Here is a 25,184-nt window from a genome sequence, read left to right as displayed (position 1 = left end):
ATCTAATTTATTATTTTTATAAAGAAATTAGGTAAATAGCTAATTTTTAATTTTATTAAAATAGTTGGGAGTTAATGAGATGGTCCATATGTTCCACCGCAATTTGGAAGCAACAAGTGATAAGACATGGATCATTCCCCTATATATGGAAACCATATGAAGAAATTCTTGAAGTATCCAATCCAAAAAAAACACGACTTCTTGGACACCTCAACATACATGCTTACCCAAAAACAAACACATCCATCAAATTTCAAATTTGTAAATAACATAAAACTACTGCTCAAAGGGACATATCTTTTACATGCATTGCACCAAAAATATCACACTATTAATTAATATACATTCATGTTAAGTTGATAAGATTTTTTGTGAATCCTTTGCTGCTAAGAAACTGAAGAATCGTGGCAGAGTTGAGTTTGGATGGTGGGGTACTACTTTTGAGATGCAAGAACAATAATATTCTGTTTGTAGATAGTGAATAGAAAGAAAGCTTTTATTTCCTAATATTCCAGCTGCTCAAAAAATTATGCTTTCTGGTGGAACTGCCACTATCACTATGCCCATTTTTCTTACAACTCCCCCTCCATCTCTCCATCAATCCATCTCAACTATCACACATGTGTCATAACTCGCCTGCCTATTCATTCCTTCCCCACTCAGAATTGTCCATCAACTTTTTAAGAATACCTTATACCTCATGAAATTCAAATACTTGTTGGGCCTACTAGACTTGTTGGACCCAGCCAAACTTGGGCTTACGACAAGTCCAGACATCATCGAGATTTTTACTGTTTCAACAGTTGGGTTCTTGAATTTACTGTAAACGAGTGAAATTTACGTTCGACTGTAGAAAGGGTGATGACAGACTCCAGCTTTGCATGCCAACGGCGGCATCTATCTCCAGCGAACTGCCGGACCACACATAACCAGCTCTAAGTTCTAAAACAAAAAGAAAGAAATTGTGCAGGAGGATGTAAGCAAGATGAGTTTTCTTTTTTATTTGCTAACGTTCTTGTGGAGGAATATATGGGTTGAATAGACCGATCAGCGCCCCCATTTCATCATGTGTCTTGGAGGAGCGTTGACAAAATGGGATACAGCAGCACTACTCTGCAGTGGACAAAGTTTATGGATGCGCATTTTAGCTCGTATTTCTGTCCAAGGAAATTTTTTTAATTCACATCGATTTTGGCTTGATGTAAATCAATTACATCAAGGAAAGTGCAATATATGTGTGATTGGTGTACGATTTAAGAAAATTTTTCATTTCGTTGATCCGAATCTGTATTAATAAACTCGATTCATGTTTTATACCCGGAAAAAAATATATTCTTTGCTAGCTTTATTCCAAATATTTGCACTAGGACAAAAGATCTGATACTCGGTAATTAGTAATAAAATAATAAGAAAGGTGGTGGATCTTGAGGGATTGTACTTTCCAAGCAAACATGGTAGTCTGAACCCAACTCTTCAAATGACATGTGGTTCTCATTCTCTCATCACAGCTCAGACTCAGAAAGACAACTTCAGCCTTAATTCTTTGGATGCATGAAATTGGTTTTTCCTTTTTTGAGGGGGAAAGAAAAAGATCTTACATACTATTTTGGGAATAATAATACTTTCTGTAATTTGTGCAATAGAAAACACTCCATTTTCGGGGGATTCTCGTAATCCCGTTGGATTCACGAGACACCAGGACTGAACTCAACTAACCCAGTCTTTATTTCACTATAATCATCACGCTTCTCACGCCCTTTTTTCCTCTCTTTCTTCATCTTCTTCACATGCACTAATACTCTATGACAGATTTTCAACATTTGTATCAAGTGAGTTCTTTGTGATAACTTCTTCAAGTCTGCATTCGTTGTTCATTCTGATTATAGTAAGTGTTTCTTGATCTGGGTTCTGGTTGTTTTATTGCTTTGAGTGTTCCGTGTTCATCTTCAAAATTCGAGCTTTTCTTGGTTCTGCTTTTTAACTTCTGGTCCATGTAGTAAAAGTTCCTCAAACTCCTTTTCAGGTAAATTTGACGATCATTTGGTGAACTTTTCTAGGATTTTACATAGAAATGGAAGCCTGTTCCCCTACCATGAAACCTAAGGTTCTATCCATACAAAGCAATGGCGGTTTAAGCGAAAGAGATAATGGATTTTGGGGAGATAGTGTCAAAAGGAGATCAAAAAACAATCTTTTGGGGGCTCAGATCTGGAAGAAGTCCCTTAGTGAAAAAAGGGTCAGAAAATTTAAGCCTGGAGTGGCATTCTCTGTTCTCACACGTGATATCAACAAAGAATTGGCAGTAAGTTGTAATCTTGAACAAGGTTCAGTTTTTATATTTGTGGAATGTTCTTGCTGGTACTGTTCATGTGAAGTATGCTTTTGGATGCTGATTTCAGGCATTGGAATCATCATTATTTTTGGAAGAGAATCCAAAGGCAGATCCCAAGACTGTGGCCTCCATAATTCTTGGAGGAGGTGCAGGGACTCGCCTCTATCCTCTTACCAGCAGAAGAGCAAAACCAGCTGTAAGAACAGATTTCTACTATATAAACTGCTGATATGTTGGTGCACAAGATATTAAGCAAATGACTTCATTGTATTATATTGAATAATGATTTGGTAATGGTTGGAGCAAATTAATGTTGTCATGGCCTAATGGTATGGTCTTATCTGTAGGTTCCTATTGGGGGTTGTTATCGGCTGATTGATGTGCCTATGAGTAACTGCATCAACAGTGGGATTCGTAACATTTTCATTTTAACTCAGTACAATTCCTTCTCCCTCAATCGACATCTTGCTCGGACGTATAACTTTGGGAATGGTATGAATTTCGGGGATGGTTTTGTGGAGGTAAGATGTATGGTTCCAATAATAGCCCGTTAATTAGCTTTAGTCTGTAGGTGGTTTGTATTTTTATATTTGTGAATTTCTTTGGGGCTTTCATTCATATATATATATACCTTGGAAACAGGTTCTGGCTGCCACTCAGACACCAGGGGACACAGGGAAGAGGTGGTTTCAAGGAACTGCAGATGCTGTCCGACAGTTCATATGGGTTTTTGAGGTGAGTGTTTGAAATCAGACACTGTTTCAGGAACCTGTTCAGAGTATGATTGATGTGGTAAATCTTAACATATGCTTAGGATGCCAAGCACAAAAATGTTGAGCACATAGTAATTTTGTCTGGCGACCACCTTTACCGGATGGACTACATGGACTTTGTTCAGGTACTTTGTCAACTTACTGAACATATGTTTCATTCTGAAAGCTGTATTATGTTATTAAAACTTAGATGTTGCTGGACAATTTTCTTGCAGAAACATATAGATACAAATGCTGACATTACAGTTTCTTGTGTGCCTATGGATGATAGGTATGTGTTTAATCCAATCTTTTCAACTTTGATTCACTTCAAGGCAAAGAAATAATCATGCTAAAAGAGAAATCACCATGTTATGTTTGTATCCCATACATCGATTAAATATTTGTTATTAAGTTCAATTCTTTTTCATGCAACGCAGCCGAGCCTCAGACTATGGGCTGATGAAAATTGATGAAACAGGGCAGATCATTCAGTTTGCTGAGAAACCAAAGGGCTCTGCTCTGAAAGCGATGGTAAATCTATTTTCCTGTTAACTGAACTTACGCACAACATTCTTGAACCGAGTTTTGATTTTTGAAAAGTTGTGAGCTAGCTTTCTACATTTGTATTTACTTTCATTGCTCTACCTGATGCTGTCTTGCAGCAAGTTGACACCTCTCTTCTGGGACTTCCTCATCACGAGGCTACGAAATTTCCTTACATTGCATCAATGGGTGTTTACGTGTTCAGAACCGATGTCTTACTGGACCTCCTGAAATCAAAGTATCCTTCTTGCAATGACTTCGGCTCCGAGATCATTCCTTCAGCGGTGAAGGATCACAATGTTCAGGTAAGCCTTGGACAGCCCTATTTAAACTTGAATCACAATTTTCTCTCTCAATCTCATTTGTTTTCTTGGATTTCTCTTCGATCAGGCATATCTATTTAATGACTACTGGGAGGACATTGGAACCATAAAGTCTTTCTTTGATGCCAACTTGGCACTCACAGAACAGGTCAGTACGGCTATCACTTCCTGGATTGAGCAGTTGCCTTACCAGGTTTGTTCTGGGTCTCAATGGTGAAGTTCATTTTGCAGCATCTGAAGTTTGATCTTAACGACCCAAAGACCCCTTTCTACACATCCCCAAGATTCTTACCACCTACTAAAGTCGAAAAATGCAGGGTATGCTGGTAAGCTACATAGCAGCCGTTGAGCTCATTGTAATGATGTATCTCATGAACGCCGTTTTTTTCAGATAGTTGATGCAATAATTTCACATGGTTGCTTCTTGCGGGAGTGTAGCGTCCAACACTCAATAGTAGGTGTGAGGTCACGCCTAGACTACGGTGTTGAGCTGAAGGTATATCCACATCTTTAGCTGCAAATTAGAGACAAGAAGATTTTGCACTTAGTTAATGTACAAAAATGATTATAACAGGACAAAGGTTTGTTTTCTCAGGATACAATGATGATGGGTGCAGACTACTATCAGACAGAGTCCGAAATTGCATCTCTTCTGGCTGAGGGTAAGGTTCCCATTGGCGTTGGACGTAATACGAAAATAAGGTACGATTGGAACTGAACTAGTTTGTCTTTGCATCCGATTATAACATGCTCAAGACTAATCCTGACTCCCTGTTATTTGGCCTTTCCTCCAAGTAATTGTATAATCGACAAGAATGCAAAGATCGGAAAGGACGTCGTCATTGCAAATAAAGATGTAGGTTTCTTTGTCACTTGCATCTTTTACTGTTTGTCGTTATCCAAGCTGATGTAGGTATTCTACTGCAAGTTTGAGAACCTGGTACTCATATAAAACACTTGAACTTGTTGGACGTCCCAGGGTGTTGAAGAGGCTGAGAGGGCAGATGAAGGATTTTACATCAGATCTGGGATAGTAGTCCTACTGAAGAACACCACGATTAAGGATGGAACTGTCATATAAAACCATAGTGACATGCAGGTGGATCCAGGACGGCAAGCTGGAACTGTTATCTGCTTCAATAGAAATAGTTGTATATCATTAGTTCCTCCTTTGTATGTATAAACCTAAGAATAACTAGTTTGGGATCATCCTGCTTTTCCTAGTCAAAATCCTATGTCAAAACTACAGCACAATTCTGAGTTTCTACGTCATCCCACTATACAAGGGTCTGTGCTTTCTTCAACTTTCCAACTTTCTCAAGACTTGCATTCCATATCTTGGTAAGCTTTCGTGATTGTTCTACAATAACACTGGTTTTGGAAGGATTTTCTGTTTCCTGTACAAATATCAGTCTACCCCAAGCGCTCAACACCGTATGTACTGAGACTGCCGATCAATTGAATAACTACTCTTCCATAGTAAGCGAACTTATTTGAAACAGATGAAAATATACCTAAATATATGCATATCAAAGATCCAAGTTCATTGAGTTACATCTAGCTATCAGCAAATGAAGTAATTTCTTGCCACCATCTTTTCACTTTCTGCACTGTATCTATTTGGTGAAATCTACGGGAAATAGCCCTAAACTCTCATATGAAAAAATAAATTAAATAAATTAAATACAAAGATGCATCACTGTAACAATTGTGACTACTCTGCTATTCACCTTTCTTCTGAGTTGAACCTGTTCCATGCGGCCTGTAGGTAATGAAGCAAGAGCACAAGTAAGATGTATTGCCAAACAAGAAATGCAAGACATTCATCTAAAAATAACGAAAAAGAAGGGACTGATTCATCCTAGAGAGAGGCCATCACTTAGTTTACTATGTGATATGTGGACTAATCCTGCAGTTTTAGCCATTGTCACCAACTTCCTATAGTTATGTGATTCACCCTAGTCTTCATCAGGTAAATTAATTATAAACACCAGGACTCTTCCAGGCAGAATTTTTATTCAGAAGAAATTTATTGGAAATCGAAACTATAGCAGAATTTCTTTTACTTCATACTAAGTTCAGGCATTCCTCAATGCGATCAAGTCCCACTCGACAGCCTAATGTGCACTTGTCAATTTTGAATTGCATTTTCAGAGCAGATGGTGTTCTTATCATGCTAGCAAGGATCTTATGTTATGCATTAATGCCTTTAGAACCCTATACAGCAACTAATATGTTCACTTTCCAATGGCAACAATCAACATACCTTGAGAAGATCAAAAACCTTTTCACATATGTATTTTTGCTGAATGCTGGCTCCTCTTTGCTGCAATTTGTCAGGATGTACACAAAGAGTTGCCTTCCTGTAAGCTTTCTTTACAGCAGCAGTTGTTATGATCTCTGTCAGGGAGATTGGTTGCCAGCCACTCTCAGGCCCAAGGATCTGCAGATTAAAATGAGTCAAATCCAATATGGTTCGCTAACTGATTGGACTTAACTGTTGCATTCCATAATTGATCTCTTTATTTTTACCCAAAATACCAAAGAGAGAGAAACCTAATGTAAAGAAGCACGAAGCAGCAGATCTTTGTTGTGGAATGTTGCAGTGAAGTAATTCAAATATGAGGTTCTCAGTCTCAGTTACTTCTACAACTAAAACACTAGTCAGAACACTTAAACAGTAAACTGCATTCTGTTGTGTATTTACTTGATCAATTTATGCATGATGCCCACTAGGCAACCCCAGTTTGATTTGGAAGTTCATATGCAATTATTTAAACTGAAAGACTGAAGTTAATGTCATGGTGACTCATTGCTGTGTACAGGGGCACATACATATTGCAGAGTTGAGAGTAGTGCACGCAAGTTCCCCTCCTTTCCTGTTGCCCATCTCTTAATATCAGCATCAAGAGACTCAGCCAGTCTCTGCAATTAGACAAAGAAGTTTGTCATAAGAAAAATTGATTTGCAACAAGACAAATATGTAATTTCAAATAATTGGAACTATACATTTCTCTCCGCCTGCTCTTTCTGGGCAAGAAGATCACGCATATTCTTCTCTGCAAGGGCCTTTGCCTGAAAAGACAAAGTAAATGGGAAAAACAAAATTATAACCTAGTGCAAGTTCAAGTTATTAGTTTCCACATAGAACGAATTCATGATTACCGCCCGTTCCATTATCCTTTGATGCCTCTCTAGCCTTGCTTTGCGCCTTTGGGCTGATTCACTAGCAGTTCCATCAATTTTCTCCAGATCCTACAGGAAAAATTCCTCCATCATTTTTCTGGTTACAATGAACATTGTCCATCACTAGAACAGCAGACAAAACTCATACTCACCGAGGATGAAAAACTGTGCTTCAGTCCATTATTTCTGGAGGAAGTAGAAAACCTTTCTGCAGGGTTTCTCTCAGCCTGTGTTCTTGGCTCAAAGGAAGTTTTCTGAGACATTGCTTTCTCTAGAGCACGTTCACGGGCCTCTGCAGTGGCTCTTTCTACTGCAGCACGTTCTGCTCTAAGCTTGGCTTCAGTGGATGCCTTATCAGCCGACTGTTTAGTCTCTACGGAGGCCTTCTCAAGCTTCTCCCTTGCCTCTGCCATAACCCTTTGTCGAGCCTCAGCTGCTGCCCTCTCCACAGCAGCTCTTTCTGCCCTTTCTCGAGCTTCAGCAAATGCCCTCTCGCGAGCTTCTCGAATTGCTCTTTCTACAGCTATTCGATCTTTTTCCCGCTCTCTTCCCCTCTTGATGGCTTCAATTCTTTGCCGGTGATCATCCATCTCAGATTTTTGCTCATTTCCTTTGGCGTCTTTCTGTTCCATGGTGGATTTTCCTCTGAGATTCTCATCATTATTTCCCATTTTTTGACCTGTTTCTACCTCTGTTTCAGTTTCCATGGACTTGTCCATTTCTTTGGGCTCATTATTTGATTGACAGTGCATCTCTTCACTTTGGTCCTCCGGATACACCCCTCTGCTCTGGTCCTCAACATTTTCTCTTTCATCAGAAATCATATCAAGGTCATCTCTCACTGCTTCCTTGTTTGAGGTACTCTCCTTCAACTCGTGAGCTGACACTCCATCTATATTTTCAGGAATGGAGGTCGATTCTGACTCTTCTTCGCTCTCTGAAGTTGGTTCCAACACCGGTCTCACATTTATCTGATCAAACTCAGCTGCTTTATTATCAGAAGGATGGACCTCAGGTAAATTTTGCATATTGATTTTAGGAGCAGACTCTTGAGGAGCATTATGAATCTCGCTAGCTGGTTTGCATGTGTCCTCATCTTCTGGCAGTGTATCTTCATTAGATGCATTCATGGAACTGTCAGTTTCAGTCTTGCTATCAGAAGAAAGACCTTCAACAGTATTATTCAGTTTGCTTCCGATAAAGTTCTCTTCAGATGCACATCTGCGCAAGCTATCTGTTCCAGGCATTTCACCAACCTCCAGGTGGAATTGTCTTCCTGCCTCCTTATTCTCAATTGTCGAAAATGTCTCAGTTACTCCAGGCAAGTTATCATTCTTTTTGTAGCTTCTAGCTGCTGCTTTATATTCTTCTGCTTTGTTGTTTAAGTGAACATCAGAAGGTTCTTGACTTTCACCGAAGATGGTGCTAGTATCATTATGAGTACCACCAAAGATGGTACCGGAATCATCACTATGGGCATCAACAGATTCATCAGCAACCTCCTGATACCCAAATTTATCGTGATTTTCTTCACTTGTCCATCCTCTATGAATGTCATTTGTTTCTCCAGAATCCCAAGGAACGTCACTATTCTGAACTTCATCACAACCATTTACTTCCATCTGTATGTTCTCAGCTACTTCAAATTCAGAAGTTTCCATATTGTCTGCAATTTCATTCTGCTCATCCTCTCCAGGTAATTTTTGTCCATGATTCAGTTTCCTGTCATCAATTTCTGACTCATGAACTACATTTACCTTTTCTCCAACTGCTACTTCTGGAAAGGTTTCAGGTTTCCCCTCACTTATTTCTTTCATCAGGGACTCCTTCAGCTGCTGCTCACTTTCAAATAATGTATGTGCCTCTTTCTGACTCACCCGATCTTCTGCTCCATCACTACTTCTTCCATGTAGACCATTTTCCGATTTCGCTTCTCTGTCTTTGTGCTCCAACATGTCTTTCTCGGACAGATCCTGCAATTCATTCAGCAAATTATTGAACTCCGAGCTGAGCACAGTGAAGTGTTCCCCATGAACCATTTCCTCATTTTTCTTCTCGCACTTTTCCTTATCATCATCAACAATATCTCTCTCCTCAGTTACTTCAACCTCCTGCTCGATCCTCAAATTTTCACCTGCTTCATGCACAATCTTCTCCTGCTCTTGCGTGCTTTGAGAAAAATTATGAACTCCTTCCAACAGCTCAGCAATATTTTCCGGTTCTTGTATATGATGAGTAGTTGCCTGAACCAGGCCTTCATCCACACTTTTCTCCACCTCCCCTGCCCTTTGGGAAGTATTTGGAGCCCTTTCAGCAACGACTTCAGGCCCTTCTGGTTGATGACAGTATAACTCTCTCTGTTCGAAGATTTCCTTGCTAGTTTCCATCTCCACGAGGTGAGATCCGAGTTTATTTGTGGAGCATACTAAGTTACCATTGTCAGATTTTGGAGTTGCAGTTGTACATTCTGCATTAGCTGCTAATCCACTAAATTTTGTTCCCTCTCCACATGCTTCAGCTGCTTCAAAATTTTGCCCGATATTTTTCAAGTCGTCTTTTCCAGTAATATTAACTGTCTCTCTCTGACTGCAAGATGGAGCAGATCTCTCACCTTCCCCATTGAATGCATCTCCATGTTCTTTGGCAGCTCGATCATTGTCCCTTACCCTACCCTCCTCAGCCTTTCCAGCATTAAGAAGTTTCTCACTATGACTGACTGAAGGAGCAAATTCCAACTCAGTGAATATAGGGAATGCAGGATCTAATCTTTCACATGTCCCCCTTGCATTTCTTTCTGCGGACCCATTGGCCTCATGGTCAAGCCTAGTTTCCTTATTATACTTAACTTTCAAGCGACCCTTAGACCTAGGTTCAGAACCATCTTGAAGACCTTCCTTTTTTCTTTCCATTATCATTTTTGCAATTCTTATACTTTCCTGAGCCTGCTCTATGGCTTTTTTCAAGGCAGCGGCAGATACAGCAGCAACTGAATTTTCATCTAATTCCTCTTCAAATAAAGGTGGAGAACATTCACCAGCAGCCTCTCCAGAAGCATCCTTAGAAGCAAAACTCGGTAACCTGGAGCGCCTGGCGTCCTTGTTAACGTTTGGATTAGATGGACGACTTGAAGTTGGTGGAACTTTCGAGATGTTTGCCCTGGTGTTAATGTCATTCACATTGCATGACTTTTCAGGTATATAAGCCTTTTCCCAACTTACTCCACCTTTAACCGCAACTGCTTCAACGCCAGCACTGAAGCTCCAGGTGCGACTAACTTCACGTTTCAATGAAGGTACAGACCTGTCACCTTCTGTCTTCTGCAACTGAGGAGTTCCATCAACAAAGTAAGTAAATCCAGGAACAGCATTGAGTTGTGCTACATGTGTCTTCCCATTTGATACATCAGCATTTCTTTCACCAGTCTTATTGAAAGACAGGTTAAAATGCTGCTTAGTTCCTTCGTTAGATTGGTCAGATGCCCCATGGGGGAACTTTTTGGCCTTTCCCGGAGAATGTAGCGAAAATGATTCTTGAGAACGTGAGTGCGCATCGGCCAGACTCCTGTAGCAGTTGTAATAAAGGATTTATGAATAGGATACCAAACAGCTCTTCTCATCCAACATACGAAAAGCAAGAAATATATATATAACTTGAATGTGTTTGTTCATGAAGGGAGATACATGCGTATGCTTCAGAGACAAAAGATTACAAGAATCTAAAGAAGAGTTCACATTCTGAAAACCTATGATTGTAAAGAGAGAGAAGAGAGGGAAGAGAGAATAAACAAAAGAAGAAAGGGAAAAGGAAAGAAACAGAAAATGGCACGGGAATCGTATTTAACATAAATGCAAGATGCACATGAAAAACACAGGATAATAGGAATACGAGCAAGAAAAACATATAGAACTATCCCATTGTATTTATGAACTCCAGATCTTAAATTACTATTCGACGAGGTTATAGCATGTGCAATTAAGAATTTGTAATGTAATAAGTGAATATTCAAACAGATTCTTACTAGATTCAAGTCCGGCAACTCAGCTCCCTTTCTCACTTTTATAAACTCTAACAATCGTATTTATAGTTACCGTAGGAAATCCAAAAGAAAGTTAAAAAAAGTTCCACACTATCAGCTATATGTAAGAATCCAGGGGATCAGCATGATTATCATTCTTGCAATCATAAAAGGATTTCCTTTTCTTAAGAAGAAAAAAACAGAATATCCTTTACCAAACAAGATATGCCGGAAAAGCAATTATAAGAAATTAAGCGTGTCCCAGCTGCAAAATAAAAAATGCACCAAGTAAATACTGTTACATTTCCCCAAGAGACAACTCCCAACCAAAACATTTTTCTCTTCTAGGTCGTATGCCTCAAACTACACGTACTCAAAGACAAAATCATGCCAGATAGTCCTCTGTGTTACAGCAAAGACACAGTTGAATGTTGCTATCGACTTTACCACTGTCTAAAGAAATAACAGTGAAAGTTGAATCGAAATAAATAATTTTAGCAGTTGAATGGAAAGACCATATCATCACAGAACATCACTTAGCCAATACAATATATCTCAGATAGATCTAAATATGCCACTGCGCACCAAGTGGAATTTTTCAACTTACTATTTAGCAATTAGCACAGCTCAACTATGATTAGACAAGCACAATCAGAAGCAAAAATCTAGCTTTCCAATCTGAAAAGCCATAAACAAATCAATCACAGTGTTGGAAAAAAGGCAAAAAAGAAAACTTTGACAAACATTCAAAATTGCTTGCAAAGAAATTCAATCTTAAAAGCCCCAAAAACATGGATTTAAAAGCAGTATTAATTTTTATTCCCCATAGATGAAGATGCAATTCAACCGAACAAAAGCGATTTCAGCCGAAAAGATAACTTCGAAAATATTCAGAACTATGATTTTTGGTGCCCAAGGCAAATGTAAGAAACAACACAAAATTATTTTCTCTAAAACGTATAGGGTAAAATAAAGACTTTAATGAAAAATAAACGAATGAACAAAAATCCAAACCACATAAATTAAGAACAATAAATTCAAAAACAGTCAGACAACGTTCACTCAGCGAGAAGAGCAAACGTTCAACCACTTCTTTTAAACAACAGCAAACGCAAGTCATTTATTTTTCCATTTAAATTCATAAAATAGCCCAAAAAAAAAGGGTAAATTTCTCAATAAATGAAAAACAAAACCTCACCGAGTTTTAGCTTTCTTCGCAGCAGCATTAACCAACTCGTCATAAGGCACGGCAACGTCATCGTCCCTGAATCCACCAAAAATGCTAGTATAGTCGAGCTTGGAGCTCCGGTAATCGGCAGACTCCACCGGTTCATCCAGACCCGAAAGATCGAGCACCGGAATGGACGAAGACCCGGAGAACATCTCCGCGTACTCATGAGCACCGAACTTCACCTTGCCGCCTTTAGACAACACGACGTCGTCGTAAGGGTTCTTGAAAGAGAAAGAGGAGGACGAGGACGAGAAGGCATTTGCGGTGGAGTGCTTTCTTCTGTGCGGGGGCCGAGACACCGACTCCATGGAAACCAAACAACAGAGAGAGGCTCTGTGCTGTCTGTGACTAGGGTTTTTTGTCTAATTTATCGGAGTTTTGTTTGGTTTTTCTTGTTCTTCTTCGGTGAGGTTTTCAGTCTGCAGAGAAAATTTTCTGCAGAGTCAGACAACACGAAGAAGAAAGAGAGAGAGAGAGAGAGAGAGAACAAATGAGTGATGAGAGAGAAACTAAAACTATTATATTATATGTGAAAAAACAAGTGTGGGGCCACCTGTTGGTTATTTGCTACACCAGGTCTAGGAAAACCGGACCATTGCAATCGCGCCACGTTTGTTGCCTATACCTTTTTTTTTCTTTTTCCTTGTTCATTTGAGTTTTTATTTTGAAATTACATTCAAACTTTTTATTGCTTTATTAGTTCTGATGCTGTACAATAAAGTTATGTATAAGGAATTAACTCATCCTACTTATAACATAAAATTTTAATTGCCTTTCTCTTCTCATGAATGATATATAATTATCATAATTATATCTCCCGTTATAATTTTAATTAACGAACGCGTGTTCTAATACAAATATCTATTGTAATTAAATCGTACTTGTTTAAATTTCATTCCAAACGACTAGATTCTATAAATTCAAATATTTTTAAATTCATTTTTATCAAATTTACGCGCGAGTACATACTGACATTTTCGTATCAATAGAATGTTAAACAAAATTATGATGTTTTTAATACTTGGAAACATATATATATATATATATATATCCCAACCCGAATTATTAACAATTGAAATGCAAACAAATTTATATAAAGTAATTTAAATCCAAATCATAATAGCTAAAAAAACATGTAAACAATGAAATATATACTATATTGTGTGTTAAATATTTGATTTTATAAGTGCATAGTGTTATTTTTATTGTTATTATAATTATTATTATTAATAATAAACAAGTTTAATATCGTGAATTCGAATCTCATCGAAAGTAAGGTATGTAAGTTATTGTAACTTATTTATTATTATTTGTTATATTGACTATAATTAATTAAGATGTTGTTTAATATGTTCATTATTATAATTTATTTGTTATTGTTAATAAAAAAATAAAAGAAAATGTAAGTGGCAGAAATTACAGTTATATCGAGTTGGTTCATGAAGACCGGATGCAGGGGGAAATTCTGCCACAAAATGCTATGATACTTGTGTTGTTCTGTACGATACAATGACGCGGCCATTATTGATTTAATAAATAAAATCTTACTTTTCTGTGTTTCATAATTCAATTGACGAAATTGAGATATATAACTTTAAAATGATGAATTTGAACATTATTAATGTATATAATATTTTTATTTTAATAATATATATAATTTTACTTTCAATTTATCGTTTTTTATTTGTCTTGAGAGCAGGGGACACAAATGGAAAACAATAATTGATTGGGGGCAGAGCTGGAATTTCCAAAAAAATTATCAACAAGCTGTAGCTGGGGCTGGATGGCCCGTCGTCCAGACCGGACCACCGCAGTTCAAACTTTTATTAAGGAATATGCTAAAAAACAATGGTGTAATAGTTATCAATTTTGTGGGTCCAAATTTACAGATTCTGACAAATTGACATGCAAATTTGTTTCACATGAAATGTTTAGGTCGGTGTTTTGTTTTCAAACTTTGAAGTAATTATCAGGATAAAAATACATTTATTTATGTGTATTTATAATAAAAATATATTACTCTGTCATCGCAAAATACTTTTATATTATAATATAAAATATGATTTTATTTATTAATAAAATATATTCTCATCTCACATTACGGAGGAGTTTCATATACATCGATTTTTACTTCACCTTCATCTCTTCCTCCTAACCAAACACAAAATTATCTCTTGTACATCATTTCTTTTGCTCGTCCATTTTCTACCCCAACCAAATACACTCTAAAAGTGAACTTATTGCAGATTATAGCAATTTAATCTTTGAAGCAAATTTAGCAGTAGATATGTGCAATCTAGTGCGATTTCAAAGAACCTGTAAAGAATCTTTGACAAGTTGCACATTAAATTACCTCAATATGTATAATTTCGGAAGTAAAATCTTTTGATTTTGTTTTTATTTACAATTTTCAGTGGAGAGTGTGCACTTTTAATTATATATACATTTTTTTTAAAAATAAAAGTATGTTTCCGTTGTGTCGAATTAATATATATATATATGTATATATGTATGTTTTTATTTGATGAAAATGATAGTTTTATTTTTTATTGTCAGTGATGTCAAATTAAATGCATTTTTTTAAATGAAATTTATTGTTATACTTTTTATTGATATAGAATTGTCGAGAATGTCATGTTAAATCATTATATAATTCATCTTCTATTAAAGACTATATTAATAAATTTAAAATAATCTTACTCATTAAAAAAATAAAATAAAAACTTACTTTTAATGATTATAAAAAAGACAACTGAAAGCAAAAAAGAAAGAAAGATGGATGGAAGATAAAAAGAAAAATTAATTTTAAAATAATTTCAAAATCTCAGTATATAAAAAGTAATAATTGAAATGTGATAGTAAAACATTTTCAATGAAAATATATATAAACAAACATATTTTCATTCACTGTTGTTTTAAAAACTAAAATAAAACAAAGCAAGGCAATAATGTATCTATAAAGAATAAAAGAAAAAGATTATGCATCGGGTGTTGTATTTACTGAATAGTAAGTGTGTTATTTGTATTGAATAGTATATCCGATAAGAATGATTTTAATCGATTTATTTTAATTAATAATAATTCACCGTTATTATTTCAAAAAAAAAATATTTTCCTAACTTTTCTAATAAAGGTATAAATGATTAAATTAATGATAATAATGATTGAACGATGAAGAATCATAGTTGTGTAATGTCGGAAACTCATCTCACGAAATGATTTCTCCTCCAGCAATTAGTGATGCGTACAAAATCCCTGGCCTCAGTTTTGTTATTATTACTTTGTTTGAACGTAATTGTCTTATCATTTCGTTTGTTTTGTACAATTACCTAATTATAATTTGAAATAATTACTATTTCAATCAAATCAAAATAAGAGATGATGTTTGACCTGAATGATTAAAATTTAGAAACCCGTTTATTATTTTTATTCTTCCTGCACGAAATTATTATTTTATTGTCTTCTATTTTTTTTAAATAATACGTAAAATATATGTAATAAATAATTAATTAGTGGATGTAATGATATGGTTATCATTAAAAAAATAGTGCAAGATTTTGGACATCAACTCTAAATAGGAGTCGGACCCCACATGCATGGAAGTATCTCCTTTTTTGTGGCATTGGTTATTACATTTTTTTTTTTAAATTTTTACTTTTTAAGAAAGGCCCAGGTTAAACAATATAAAGCTTTAGTACAATGCTGCATGAATCAGACAAAAAAAAGCAAATAAAGAAGTGGCTACCACGGTCCAAGGCCCCCTCTTTTTTTTTTGAAAAAAATAAATAAATTAGTGGCGAGATGTATTTTTAATTTTGTATAGATTTTTATATAAAAATGAGTATGTTTGAATTAGTTGATGAGATTGTGTTTTGTGTTGTTAGTAGTGTCAAATCAACGTATTTTCTTTTATTCGATGAAAATGATGATAATATTTTTTATTTGATTTAAAAAGCATTATATGTATAAATATGTAAAAGAGTAATGATTGAGATGATAATGAAAGTGATTCGGGTGAGGTCCTCCGTGACCCAGAGCTAATCTGGATGGTGATCTGGCAACACATAGATGTGATGTGTATCTCGAGTTAGACCAATGATTATTGGCCTATGCACACATTGCTGGGCTAGTTGATGTGACCACCGCAACAAAGTTTAAGTCTAGGGTTCAAAGTTGTAAGAATCTTACAATGCGATCTCGTTGGAGACAGTGAGATCTCATAATAAATACATACTTGTCAAATAGGCCCTCCAAGTATTAATAATTCTTTATGTCTCAGACTCCATATAGACCACGTGTTAATAGAACAACCGTCAGATGAGTGCCAAATCAATGATCTCCAGCGAGTCATGGGGACAGGCGGGCCGGGTCACCTGATCAAAATATGCAGATCTATGAAATGTTTAGATATTTATCATTTTTCTGGGATATTTCGATTCTTTTATTAATTTAGTGTATTTTCGTATAGATATCAACAAATATACTCTCACTTTCACGACTGATTTAAAAATTCATTAATTATTATAGCATAATAGCCCCAATTTATTTTGTTTAGAAGAGAGACAATCAATTGTAATTATATGTTTTATATAATTCTAAATGTTTCTATTGCGTGAAAGTATCAAATTAAATTATAGTTGTGGTTTATATTTCAAATCGATTGTTGGAATCTAAGACTAGGCTTTGGATTGATTGATTGGTGTGATAATAATGGAATAACTTATAATTTGAGGTTGAATCAGCTCCTAATAGATGGAGGTTGAGACAGGACAGACTATCCGAGAAAAGTTTGATAACAAGTATGATTAAAGCATGTAGCTTTTGGAGAATCTAAAGAAGAAACAATGATGACTTGTAAGAATTAAGGAGATCTAAAGAGTAAAGCATTAAAGTAGCTAGATATATAGTCATCACTATCAAACTTTACTTGTTTGGATAATATCTTTTACCTCAATGGTGGGCATGAGTTTATTTGGACACTTTATTCACATTTAGGTTATTTTTTAATGTGTTGGTAATTCATTAGAGTTTGGACAAGAAGTTCAAGAAACATTCACAACTCATGAATGTTAGGTGATTGTCTTTTGTTTTGGGTAAATTACCATAAGGTTTTTTTTTTTAAATTTATCATAATTATAAATATCCCCTCATTGTTTGAAAAATTATTAATATCATAAAATATCCTCCTGTAATGAGCTGTCACAGGGGGTATTTATAATTTTTCAAACAACAAAATGGTATTTAATTATAACAAATTTTAAGAAGAGTCCGTTGTTTTATCCCAATTTTTTGAAGGTATTTGTGGTTATTGTTGATCTTGAATATCAAACTCATTTTGTAAAAGTTTTTGGTGGCACTTGAGATAGGTAGTTTTTTAAGTGATATTATGCACTGTATTATGTTATTTATGATATAAAGTCGAATTTGTTGGATCTAAGATTGAGTTATTTAATTAAATATTATAAAAAAAATTACAAATCTATTGCAAAAGCGGTAGAATTTCAAATTTGATGGAAGTCGTTAGTTTTAAAATTAATTTTTTTAAAAAAAATTGGCATGTCGTAAGTAGCAATAATGACACCAAGTCGTTACCATACCCTACCAAATTCACAAAATAAAAATTTATTTTCAAACCCAAATCGACCCTGTCCAAATTGAATTTGAAATACCGAAATTCTATTCAATCGATCTGATTGTCATCCCTAAATAATAATAATAAAAAAAAATCTGTTTAGTTAGGGTTGAAGAGAGCTCCCCACCCACCATGTAGGGTCATTATTCATTAAATGCAAGAATTGTTTCAAAACACGTCTAATCATTGTTCAATTAGCTATTTGTGAACGACTAACTGACAATTTTGGTACAATATGTTTAATTTTTCATCTGTTGTATAAAAATTGAGGTGAAGTCAAAATGAATAACAAAATGGGAGCAAAAGGGGTAACGATTTGCTCTCCCAATCCCCCACCCACCACCAATTTCACACATGAATCCCTCCTCAACCTAATCAATTGCTATCCACATCAATACAATTTACAGGACACGTCGTACGTATGATGATGAAATGATTACAAGCAAAAGATTAATACAAACTCCTGGAGAGTAAAAGCTCTACCCACCCAATTTAATTAATCATGATTGACTCCCCAACTGTAGTAATTATCCTAATCATTTACTCTATTTTTTTATTCTATTCTTAGTGAACAAATTTGAAATCATGAGTTCGAATCTCATTAAATGTTTGGATATTTGTCGCATCTATGTGAGTTATCGTATTATAATTTATTTGTTAAATTGATATAATTTACTTACTAATTTTAGTTATATTGATATATTAGTTGAATCGATGTATAATTCAATTTTTTTTTTTGGTAAAGAATACGAGTTTTTTTTTTTAGGTTTATTTGTTCGATACTATTCTCGGCACACCCCATGCTGAAATGTGATGTGCATCGCTTGAAAAATACATCTTTTAACTCTCTAATTTTTTGTATTATAAACTTTATTAATTTATTTTGACTAAGAGGGATAAAAAAATAGACGAATTTGTAATATGAGTTCTTAAGGCACAGCCCATTCAAAACCCAAGACAAACTTGGAATTCAATACTATACTTCTCCGGCCCATGACCCATTAAAGTTAATCTGGATCCAAATTTAAAATTAAAAATCTTATTTTTGGTATGTGTAAATAAGATCAGAAGAGTTTTAAACCTACATCCCTTTTTTTTTTTTAAAAAAAAAATAATTATGTCATTCTTTTGTAAAATTTGATGGAATCATAAGTAGATTTTTATACTTTTGGTATTTTTTTCTATCTAATAAATAAATTTATTTATTAAAAAAATTCACCATTATATATATATATTTTTATCAAACTACCCTTATAAGAAATGAAATTGTACTTCTTATATGCATTAATGATGAAGATGTATACGAGATAATTTGGTTAGAAAATAGTTTTTAAATTGTAATAAGTTAGTAACAAAGTCAAATAAAACTAAATATGAATTGTTATGCATTTCGTTTTTGTTTATATTAGCAAATTTATATATTTTGGTTAATAAATAAATTTATTTATTAGATGAAAATAGATATCAAGAGCATTATATATAATTTTTTAAATTGTAAAAATTTTATGTGTAATTGTATTAAATGTTAGAGAGGGTAATGTAATTATCCGAAAAGAGTTATTAACCTATGAAAAAAAAAAAAAAAAAAAGAAAGGAGTTTAAAAGCAAAGTGACCCAAAACCCCAACCCCAACCCCAAGGGTGAAATTTGGTGTGCCTTCTTCAGTGTTGGCTTGAAGAAAAAGAAAACCAAATCCAAACCCAACCCCTCTGCTACTGAAACAGAGCGAGAGAGAGAGAGAGAGTCAAACGGTGGCATATTGCAATGTTCAGAAACCAATACGACACGGACGTGACAACATGGTCTCCGGCTGGGCGGCTATTCCAAGTGGAGTATGCGATGGAGGCGGTGAAGCAGGGGTCTGCAGCGATAGGCCTGAGATCGAAGACCCACGTGGTGTTGGCGTGTGTGAACAAGGCGAGTTCAGAGCTTTCCTCGCACCAGAAGAAGATCTTCAAGGTCGACGACCACATCGGAGTCGCCATTGCCGGACTGACTGCCGACGGCCGCGTCCTCTCCCGATATCTGCGCAACGAGTGCATTAATTATTCGTATACATATGAGTCATCGCTCCCCGTCGGCCGGCTTGTTGTTCAGCTGGCTGACAAGGCTCAGGTTTAGTATTTATGTGGTCCTTCAATTGATTTTCATTTTTATTTCTCATGCTTGTTGGTGAATTTTCGTGTGAAGGTTTGGGAGAAATGTGTAACTAGGAACTCGGGTTTAAAATTGAGAATTAGTGGCATGAGAATTTCGCTATGGACCTGAATTCAGAAATTTGATCAACTTTTGTTGGTACCATAATGAAGTTCTTGTTTGTGCAAAGTTCAATATAGAGACTGACATTTCGTTTCTACAATATATATGTCCAGTGAGGAAGTTAACATATGTGGGAATTGAGGGATATTGTCATAGAGTTGGAGTGCCTAGTGTGAGGATGTCAGTGCAAAATTTAGATTTATCCTCCTCTTTTAGGATTTTTGGCAGGAATTTAGAGCTTGTTTGTAAACTAACTGAGAAATTGAAAGAAATTTTGTTAGCTCTTTGTTAACCGACGAGGCTATGTGTGAGGAGAAAGTGGAAAGACAAACGAAAAGCACTTCGTCTGGATTTGTTTCCATTTACATTTTAAGAAATATCTTTTGAAATGTTTGAGAAGATTCTCTCGGTCAGTTTGTGGAAATGAAAATGTATATGGATGAATTAGTTGCAAAGTTTATTCTCTTGAGTCTGATAGATTAATTTTCCATTTCATACTAAAACATATTTGAATTTTCAAATGTAAAATAAAGATTATTTTCTAAATATGAGTGGTAGGATTTTGATACATTGAATGTAGGCTTTGAGCATAGGCTTGAAGCCTTGAGCACTTGGGTGCAGGGCATGAAAAATAGGGTTGCTTTTCGAAAACATTTTCCGAGAAGATTTCCTGATAATATCTCTAATCAAACATGTTTTCATTATGGGAAAATGAATATATAAATCCATCAAGTTTTGTCTCCATTTCTTGGAACTTGTTGCGGAATGTATTAGTAGGTGTTGTCTCTGTATTAATGTCCACTACGAGTTATTCTGCTTTAGATCTGCTATGATTGTGATTGGAGTCTGAACCGACCAGGAGTTCTTGTTTCTTTTGAATATATCAGAAAAACATGTAATTGAGAAGCCAATATCCACTGAAATATCATATTTGGCTCTGGTATTTGCCTTCTTCAGTGTATTAATTGCAAAACCCCTTTCTTTTCCAACCTAAAATTTGTTAATCACTATCATCCTTTTTCATTATTCTCATGTAGGTCTGCACACAACGCTCCTGGAAACGACCTTATGGCGTTGGCCTGCTTGTTGGTGGCCTAGATGAATCTGGAGCTCACCTTTATTACAACTGTCCTAGCGGTAATTACTTTGAATATCAAGCATTTGCAATTGGATCCCGATCACAGGCTGCAAAGACATATTTAGAACGGAAGTTTGAAGGTTTCATGGACGCAAGGGAAGATTTGATCAAGGACGCCCTTTTTGCACTGCGGGAAACCTTACAGGGAGAAAAACTGACGAGTTCAATATGCACAATTGCCATAGTGGGAGTTGGGGAGGCATTCCATATACTGGATCAAGAAACTGTGCAGGCTCTGATCGATGAGTTTGAGATAGTAGGTGAAGAGCCACCTGCTGATGAGGCTGCTACTCCAGATCAAAGCAGTGATGCTGAACCAGGTCCAGCCGATCAGGGAACCCCTTCTGATCAAGGTGCTACTCCAATGGATATCTGATGAAAGTTACCTTGTGTGGTTGCTTTTCTTGGTGAAAGTGTCATGTTGGTAAAACTCCCTCCCCCAAGAAAGAAGTGCTTGTCGAACTTGATGCTTTCATGTTGTTGTGTACCTCTGCAGGATAGACATTAACAGAAGCGCAATGCAACTATTTGAGTTAATCCTCTTGTACCTTGCTTCATATTTGTACTGTGACGAAGTGATGAATCTCCATACTGAGGTCGTAATAGTGATATCTGTGCCTCTTTCTGTATGTTATAGCCTGGTGGATCTCTTGCAAAAATTGCAGTAAGGTATAATGCGTATCTTCTATAGAGTTGAACAAGCATCATGGGCTTTAGAGTATTTCTGTTGGATTGTTTGCCCCTTTTAAGCATCTTACTTCGTCCATTAGAAACAGTATGAGAAATATATATATATATATATATATATTATTAGCAGATGATTATAGTTTAGCTTGCAACTCTGTAATGCTTTGTTTCTGCATTTCGTTTCCTTGAACGTCATTTATTCTAGGGAGGAGGTGGGGTTGCCAGTTTTCCTGGCAATCGATGGATGTAATATGAAGACGAAGTGATAACTCTGGTGGATCCACATTTTCAACTTAAAGAAAAAATGAATTGCGTCGATCTGTGATCCAAAATGCCCTTGGGGCCCATAAACTGGTAATTGCTGATGAAAAGATATGGTAAGTTAGAGAATCACAAGACATTCAAAATTGTAAGTCTAATTATTGAATTCTCAGCTTCGTAGATTGTTTGCCAAGGTTGAAGACGGCAGTTGTAATAGAATCTGCCCCAGAATGGAACTCCAAATAGCCTTCTCGCATAAACTTGGTCATAATAACCTCCATGGCTCTATTAACGCCACGATGACCTGTAATCTCTATCACCATATTGGGGTTCAGGAATTTCAAGTCCCTTTATCTGCATTTGTTTGTACATCCACTGCCAATTCTCTGGAGTCACCTCGCCACCAAGAGAACGGATGACAGACCCACCACTGCAAGAGCCGATCCTGCAGCAGTCCTCCAGTGACAGTCCATTCACGAGTCCATACAAAAACCCACTAGCAAAGAGATCCCCAGCACCAGTGGCATCAAGGGCTACTGCCTCCCCAATTGCAGGGACACGGACAACCTAGAAATACAATTCATAACGTCTCATTGTTAAGTCAAATTTATCAAATATTTCTTGATCATGGAAGTTGATTGCATAATTGTCATGATAATGAGTTTGTACTTTGTATATATACATTGGCAGAGATTTCGCTTGACGATTTAGGTTTTGCTGACATTATTCATTGTCCTTGTGTATTAATGTTCTTTTGATGCTTCTTCTTTTCTCTTTGGTGGTTAATAATGGAACTAAAACGCCAAATGGAAGATACAGCACATAGAACATACCTCCTTTCCGTGTTTCGCGATGCAGCCCTTTGAGCCTAATGTCACCACAGCCCACTGGCAGTGGTTGGCCAGAAATTCAAGAGCTGACTCCGAATCTGCTTTGTCTTCACCCCTGAAATTAATTAGCAACAGCTAATAAGGAATTGCCTAAATTTCGCAATCCAACCTCAGAAGAATGTAGCCGAAGATTCTCATCTGGATTATTACCCCAGAAGTTCTGCCGCTTCATCCTCATTGGCAAAGCAAAGGTCTACACACCCGGACTCCAGTAACTGTAGAAGTGGGAACCTAAACTCCCTTACCATCTGCCAAAGAATATTACATAAAAAATTCCAAGTATGCTCAGGGAGCAGCTCCAATTCTTGTTACCAATTACTCACATCTTAGAGAAACTCAATCCCAACTTCTCTCTTTTAAGTAAAAAGTTCAAAAATTTCAAGGTTGCCCAGGTATTACCTCAAAACTGGCCAGATCAAGCGAAACAGAAACTCCCTCTTGCTTGGCAAGTGTAATGGCTGCCTGAATGATTTCTATATTGAATATTGCGTATCTCAGCACTAACCACTGTACAATTACAAATGGATTAACTTACATGTACAGAGTGTATCAAAAAGAAGCTAGTAGCTTGATGAAACCTAACATCCAAAAACACATTTTGCGATTTCATTTACAAAATATCCAAGAGTCAGGCAGCATTAATTACATCACAATTCAGATTCAAGAATTGAATATCTGTAGCTGCAGGGACAATCCAACCTTCCTTTCGGTTTTTCTCTTTCCAAATTGGGAGAAACGAACAGCATAACCGAAAAAGAACAAGAACTGTCAGAGATGTCTCACCTTGGAACCTTGCAAATCTGCTGTAGTCAATTCATCTGCCTGTAAAGGATAACATCTTGAGAATACATTTGCTTGTCTTAACCAACATGTCAAGAATTTCTCTTAGTGCTTCAACACTAGCAGACTAGATCAAGGCAAATATACCTGAACTTTTACAGCACCAGAGAGACATGGTCGCATTGTACGATTCCCCAATTCATCAACTAAGCAAACACACTGCATTGCATATTTCAGAAATCATGTCCTAATACATATTATCATTAACCTACAAATTTCATTGTACAAGGGAATTGCATTTGTAGAGGCAGAATCACCTGTGCGGTGGGCCCACTTTTCAACCTCAATCTTGAGAGGTTAACTTTGTAAGAACTCATATTGTCTACGAACAAGCATCCTTGATCATCATCCCCACATGCCCCAATTATACCACAAGTAACCCCAAAGCCGGCAGCGAGGCCTCTAATAGTATTAGCAACACTTCCCCCTGCATTGGTTTTCAATGAAGATGTAGTCTCCGGAGAAGCAATAACATGGGTATTAACCTCATTCAAGATTAGATTCAGCTCTTCAACATCAACCTAGCACAGCCAAAAGCATAAATCAATAGATTTCAACAATTATTATTGAACATCGAGAAACAACCTAAAAGAGTGCAGTCCTTACAGCAATCAGCAAACCAAGAAGTATTCCCCTCAATATGATCATGCAACTGATGAGAGGCATCTAACATACATAATATCAGACAAGAAATGACATATATGACAATATTTTATCCGCCAAATGCACAAATTTATTCACCATAGACATTAAGAAAAAATGAATATTCTATGACATAACCAGAATCCAAGTGATTACATGAATAAACTACTGGATTACAAACGCTCTTGAGAATAAAAATTTATCCTTTTCACTGAATTGTATAAACATCAAACGTAGCATATAAGAATTGCGTTCACATCCATAACAATTTCACCAAAAAGATTCCAACTTCATCATAATCTGAACTGAAGCTCAAGGAACACACAGGAAACCGAAAGCAAAAGCCATGCCAACATTTGCATCCAAAATCCAAATGGGCACCCATAATCTCCGTCAGAAACCCACAAAATTCATCAAAACACTGACAGAACTCAAACAAAATACAAAATA

General features: G+C 36.1%; 4 protein-coding genes across 6 annotated transcripts in view; 2 read left to right on the top strand and 2 right to left on the bottom strand.

Annotated features, from left to right (window-relative positions):
• On the top strand, nucleotides 1,530-5,339 carry LOC105159253 (glucose-1-phosphate adenylyltransferase large subunit 2, chloroplastic/amyloplastic-like). Of its 2 annotated transcripts, none has more exons than XM_011076257.2 (15): nucleotides 1,530-1,885; nucleotides 2,058-2,302; nucleotides 2,400-2,528; nucleotides 2,680-2,853; nucleotides 2,975-3,067; nucleotides 3,147-3,230; nucleotides 3,321-3,376; nucleotides 3,525-3,618; nucleotides 3,750-3,935; nucleotides 4,021-4,101; nucleotides 4,185-4,271; nucleotides 4,345-4,449; nucleotides 4,549-4,655; nucleotides 4,749-4,809; nucleotides 4,933-5,339. In XM_011076257.2, the coding sequence occupies exons 2-15, from the start codon at nucleotides 2,072-2,074 to the stop codon at nucleotides 5,032-5,034; spliced, it is 1,590 nt and encodes a 529-aa protein (XP_011074559.1). In that variant the 5' UTR covers nucleotides 1,530-1,885; nucleotides 2,058-2,071; the 3' UTR covers nucleotides 5,035-5,339. The 2 variants fall into 2 exon arrangements, with proteins under 2 accessions (XP_011074559.1, XP_011074558.1); XM_011076256.2 differs by having other exon boundaries at nucleotides 2,024-2,302.
• LOC105159254 (auxilin-like protein 1) lies at nucleotides 4,950-12,875 on the bottom strand. Of its 2 annotated transcripts, XM_011076258.2 has the most exons (8): nucleotides 12,353-12,875; nucleotides 7,292-10,700; nucleotides 7,119-7,208; nucleotides 6,963-7,028; nucleotides 6,789-6,878; nucleotides 6,220-6,396; nucleotides 5,684-5,715; nucleotides 4,950-5,084 (listed from the first exon to the last, which is right to left on the bottom strand). In XM_011076258.2, exons 1-8 carry the CDS (start codon nucleotides 12,691-12,693, stop codon nucleotides 5,081-5,083), a joined length of 4,209 nt encoding a protein of 1,402 aa, XP_011074560.1. In that variant the 5' UTR covers nucleotides 12,694-12,875; the 3' UTR covers nucleotides 4,950-5,080. The 2 variants fall into 2 exon arrangements, with proteins under 2 accessions (XP_011074560.1, XP_020548097.1); XM_020692438.1 differs by lacking the exon at nucleotides 4,950-5,084 and having other exon boundaries at nucleotides 5,446-5,715.
• On the top strand, nucleotides 19,646-22,095 carry LOC105159252 (proteasome subunit alpha type-1-A-like). The gene is made up of 2 exons (XM_011076255.2): nucleotides 19,646-20,132; nucleotides 21,314-22,095. Exons 1-2 carry the CDS (start codon nucleotides 19,782-19,784, stop codon nucleotides 21,788-21,790), a joined length of 828 nt encoding a protein of 275 aa, XP_011074557.1. The 5' UTR covers nucleotides 19,646-19,781; the 3' UTR covers nucleotides 21,791-22,095.
• LOC105159290 (uncharacterized sugar kinase slr0537) overlaps nucleotides 22,422-25,184 on the bottom strand; it is a 2,989-nt gene continuing 226 nt past the window's right edge. The window contains exons 2-9 of the mRNA XM_011076300.2: nucleotides 24,699-24,758; nucleotides 24,350-24,613; nucleotides 24,180-24,251; nucleotides 24,036-24,074; nucleotides 23,652-23,759; nucleotides 23,403-23,500; nucleotides 23,196-23,307; nucleotides 22,422-22,929 (exon numbers count right to left, since the gene is read on the bottom strand). Of these exons, the coding sequence (XP_011074602.1) occupies nucleotides 22,651-22,929; nucleotides 23,196-23,307; nucleotides 23,403-23,500; nucleotides 23,652-23,759; nucleotides 24,036-24,074; nucleotides 24,180-24,251; nucleotides 24,350-24,613; nucleotides 24,699-24,758 (1,032 nt within the window). The 3' untranslated portion in view covers nucleotides 22,422-22,650. The remainder of the gene's footprint in view (nucleotides 22,930-23,195; nucleotides 23,308-23,402; nucleotides 23,501-23,651; nucleotides 23,760-24,035; nucleotides 24,075-24,179; nucleotides 24,252-24,349; nucleotides 24,614-24,698; nucleotides 24,759-25,184) is intronic.

The sequence above is a fragment of the Sesamum indicum genome, linkage group LG3 (genome assembly GCF_000512975.1).
Source record: "Sesamum indicum cultivar Zhongzhi No. 13 linkage group LG3, S_indicum_v1.0, whole genome shotgun sequence".
NCBI classification, from domain to species: domain Eukaryota; kingdom Viridiplantae; phylum Streptophyta; class Magnoliopsida; order Lamiales; family Pedaliaceae; genus Sesamum; species Sesamum indicum.
Note: the sequence above shows the minus strand (reverse complement) of the source record. Positions and strands in the feature narration are given on the sequence as shown.

What these genes read in the sequence shown, in the direction of transcription:
- LOC105159254 (XM_011076258.2), bottom strand. Translation starts at nt 12,693, where the DNA reads ATGGAGTCGGTGTCTCGGCCCCCGCACAGAAGAAAGCACTCCACCGCA. An exon ending in AAGAGCAGGCGGAGAGAAAT is followed by an intron (nt 6,879 to 6,962) that starts GTATAGTTCCAA and finishes GTCTAATTGCAG; the next exon opens with AGACTGGCTGAGTCTCTTGA. An exon ending in TACTCTCAACTCTGCAATAT is followed by an intron (nt 6,397 to 6,788) that starts GTATGTGCCCCT and finishes TTTAATCTGCAG; the next exon opens with ATCCTTGGGCCTGAGAGTGG.
- LOC105159253 (XM_011076257.2), top strand. Translation starts at nt 2,072, where the DNA reads ATGGAAGCCTGTTCCCCTACCATGAAACCTAAGGTTCTATCCATACAA. An exon ending in GCAGAAGAGCAAAACCAGCT is followed by an intron (nt 2,529 to 2,679) that starts GTAAGAACAGAT and finishes TCTTATCTGTAG; the next exon opens with GTTCCTATTGGGGGTTGTTA. An exon ending in TCGTCATTGCAAATAAAGAT is followed by an intron (nt 4,810 to 4,932) that starts GTAGGTTTCTTT and finishes TGGACGTCCCAG; the next exon opens with GGTGTTGAAGAGGCTGAGAG.
- LOC105159252 (XM_011076255.2), top strand. Translation starts at nt 19,782, where the DNA reads ATGTTCAGAAACCAATACGACACGGACGTGACAACATGGTCTCCGGCT. An exon ending in AGCTGGCTGACAAGGCTCAG is followed by an intron (nt 20,133 to 21,313) that starts GTTTAGTATTTA and finishes ATTCTCATGTAG; the next exon opens with GTCTGCACACAACGCTCCTG.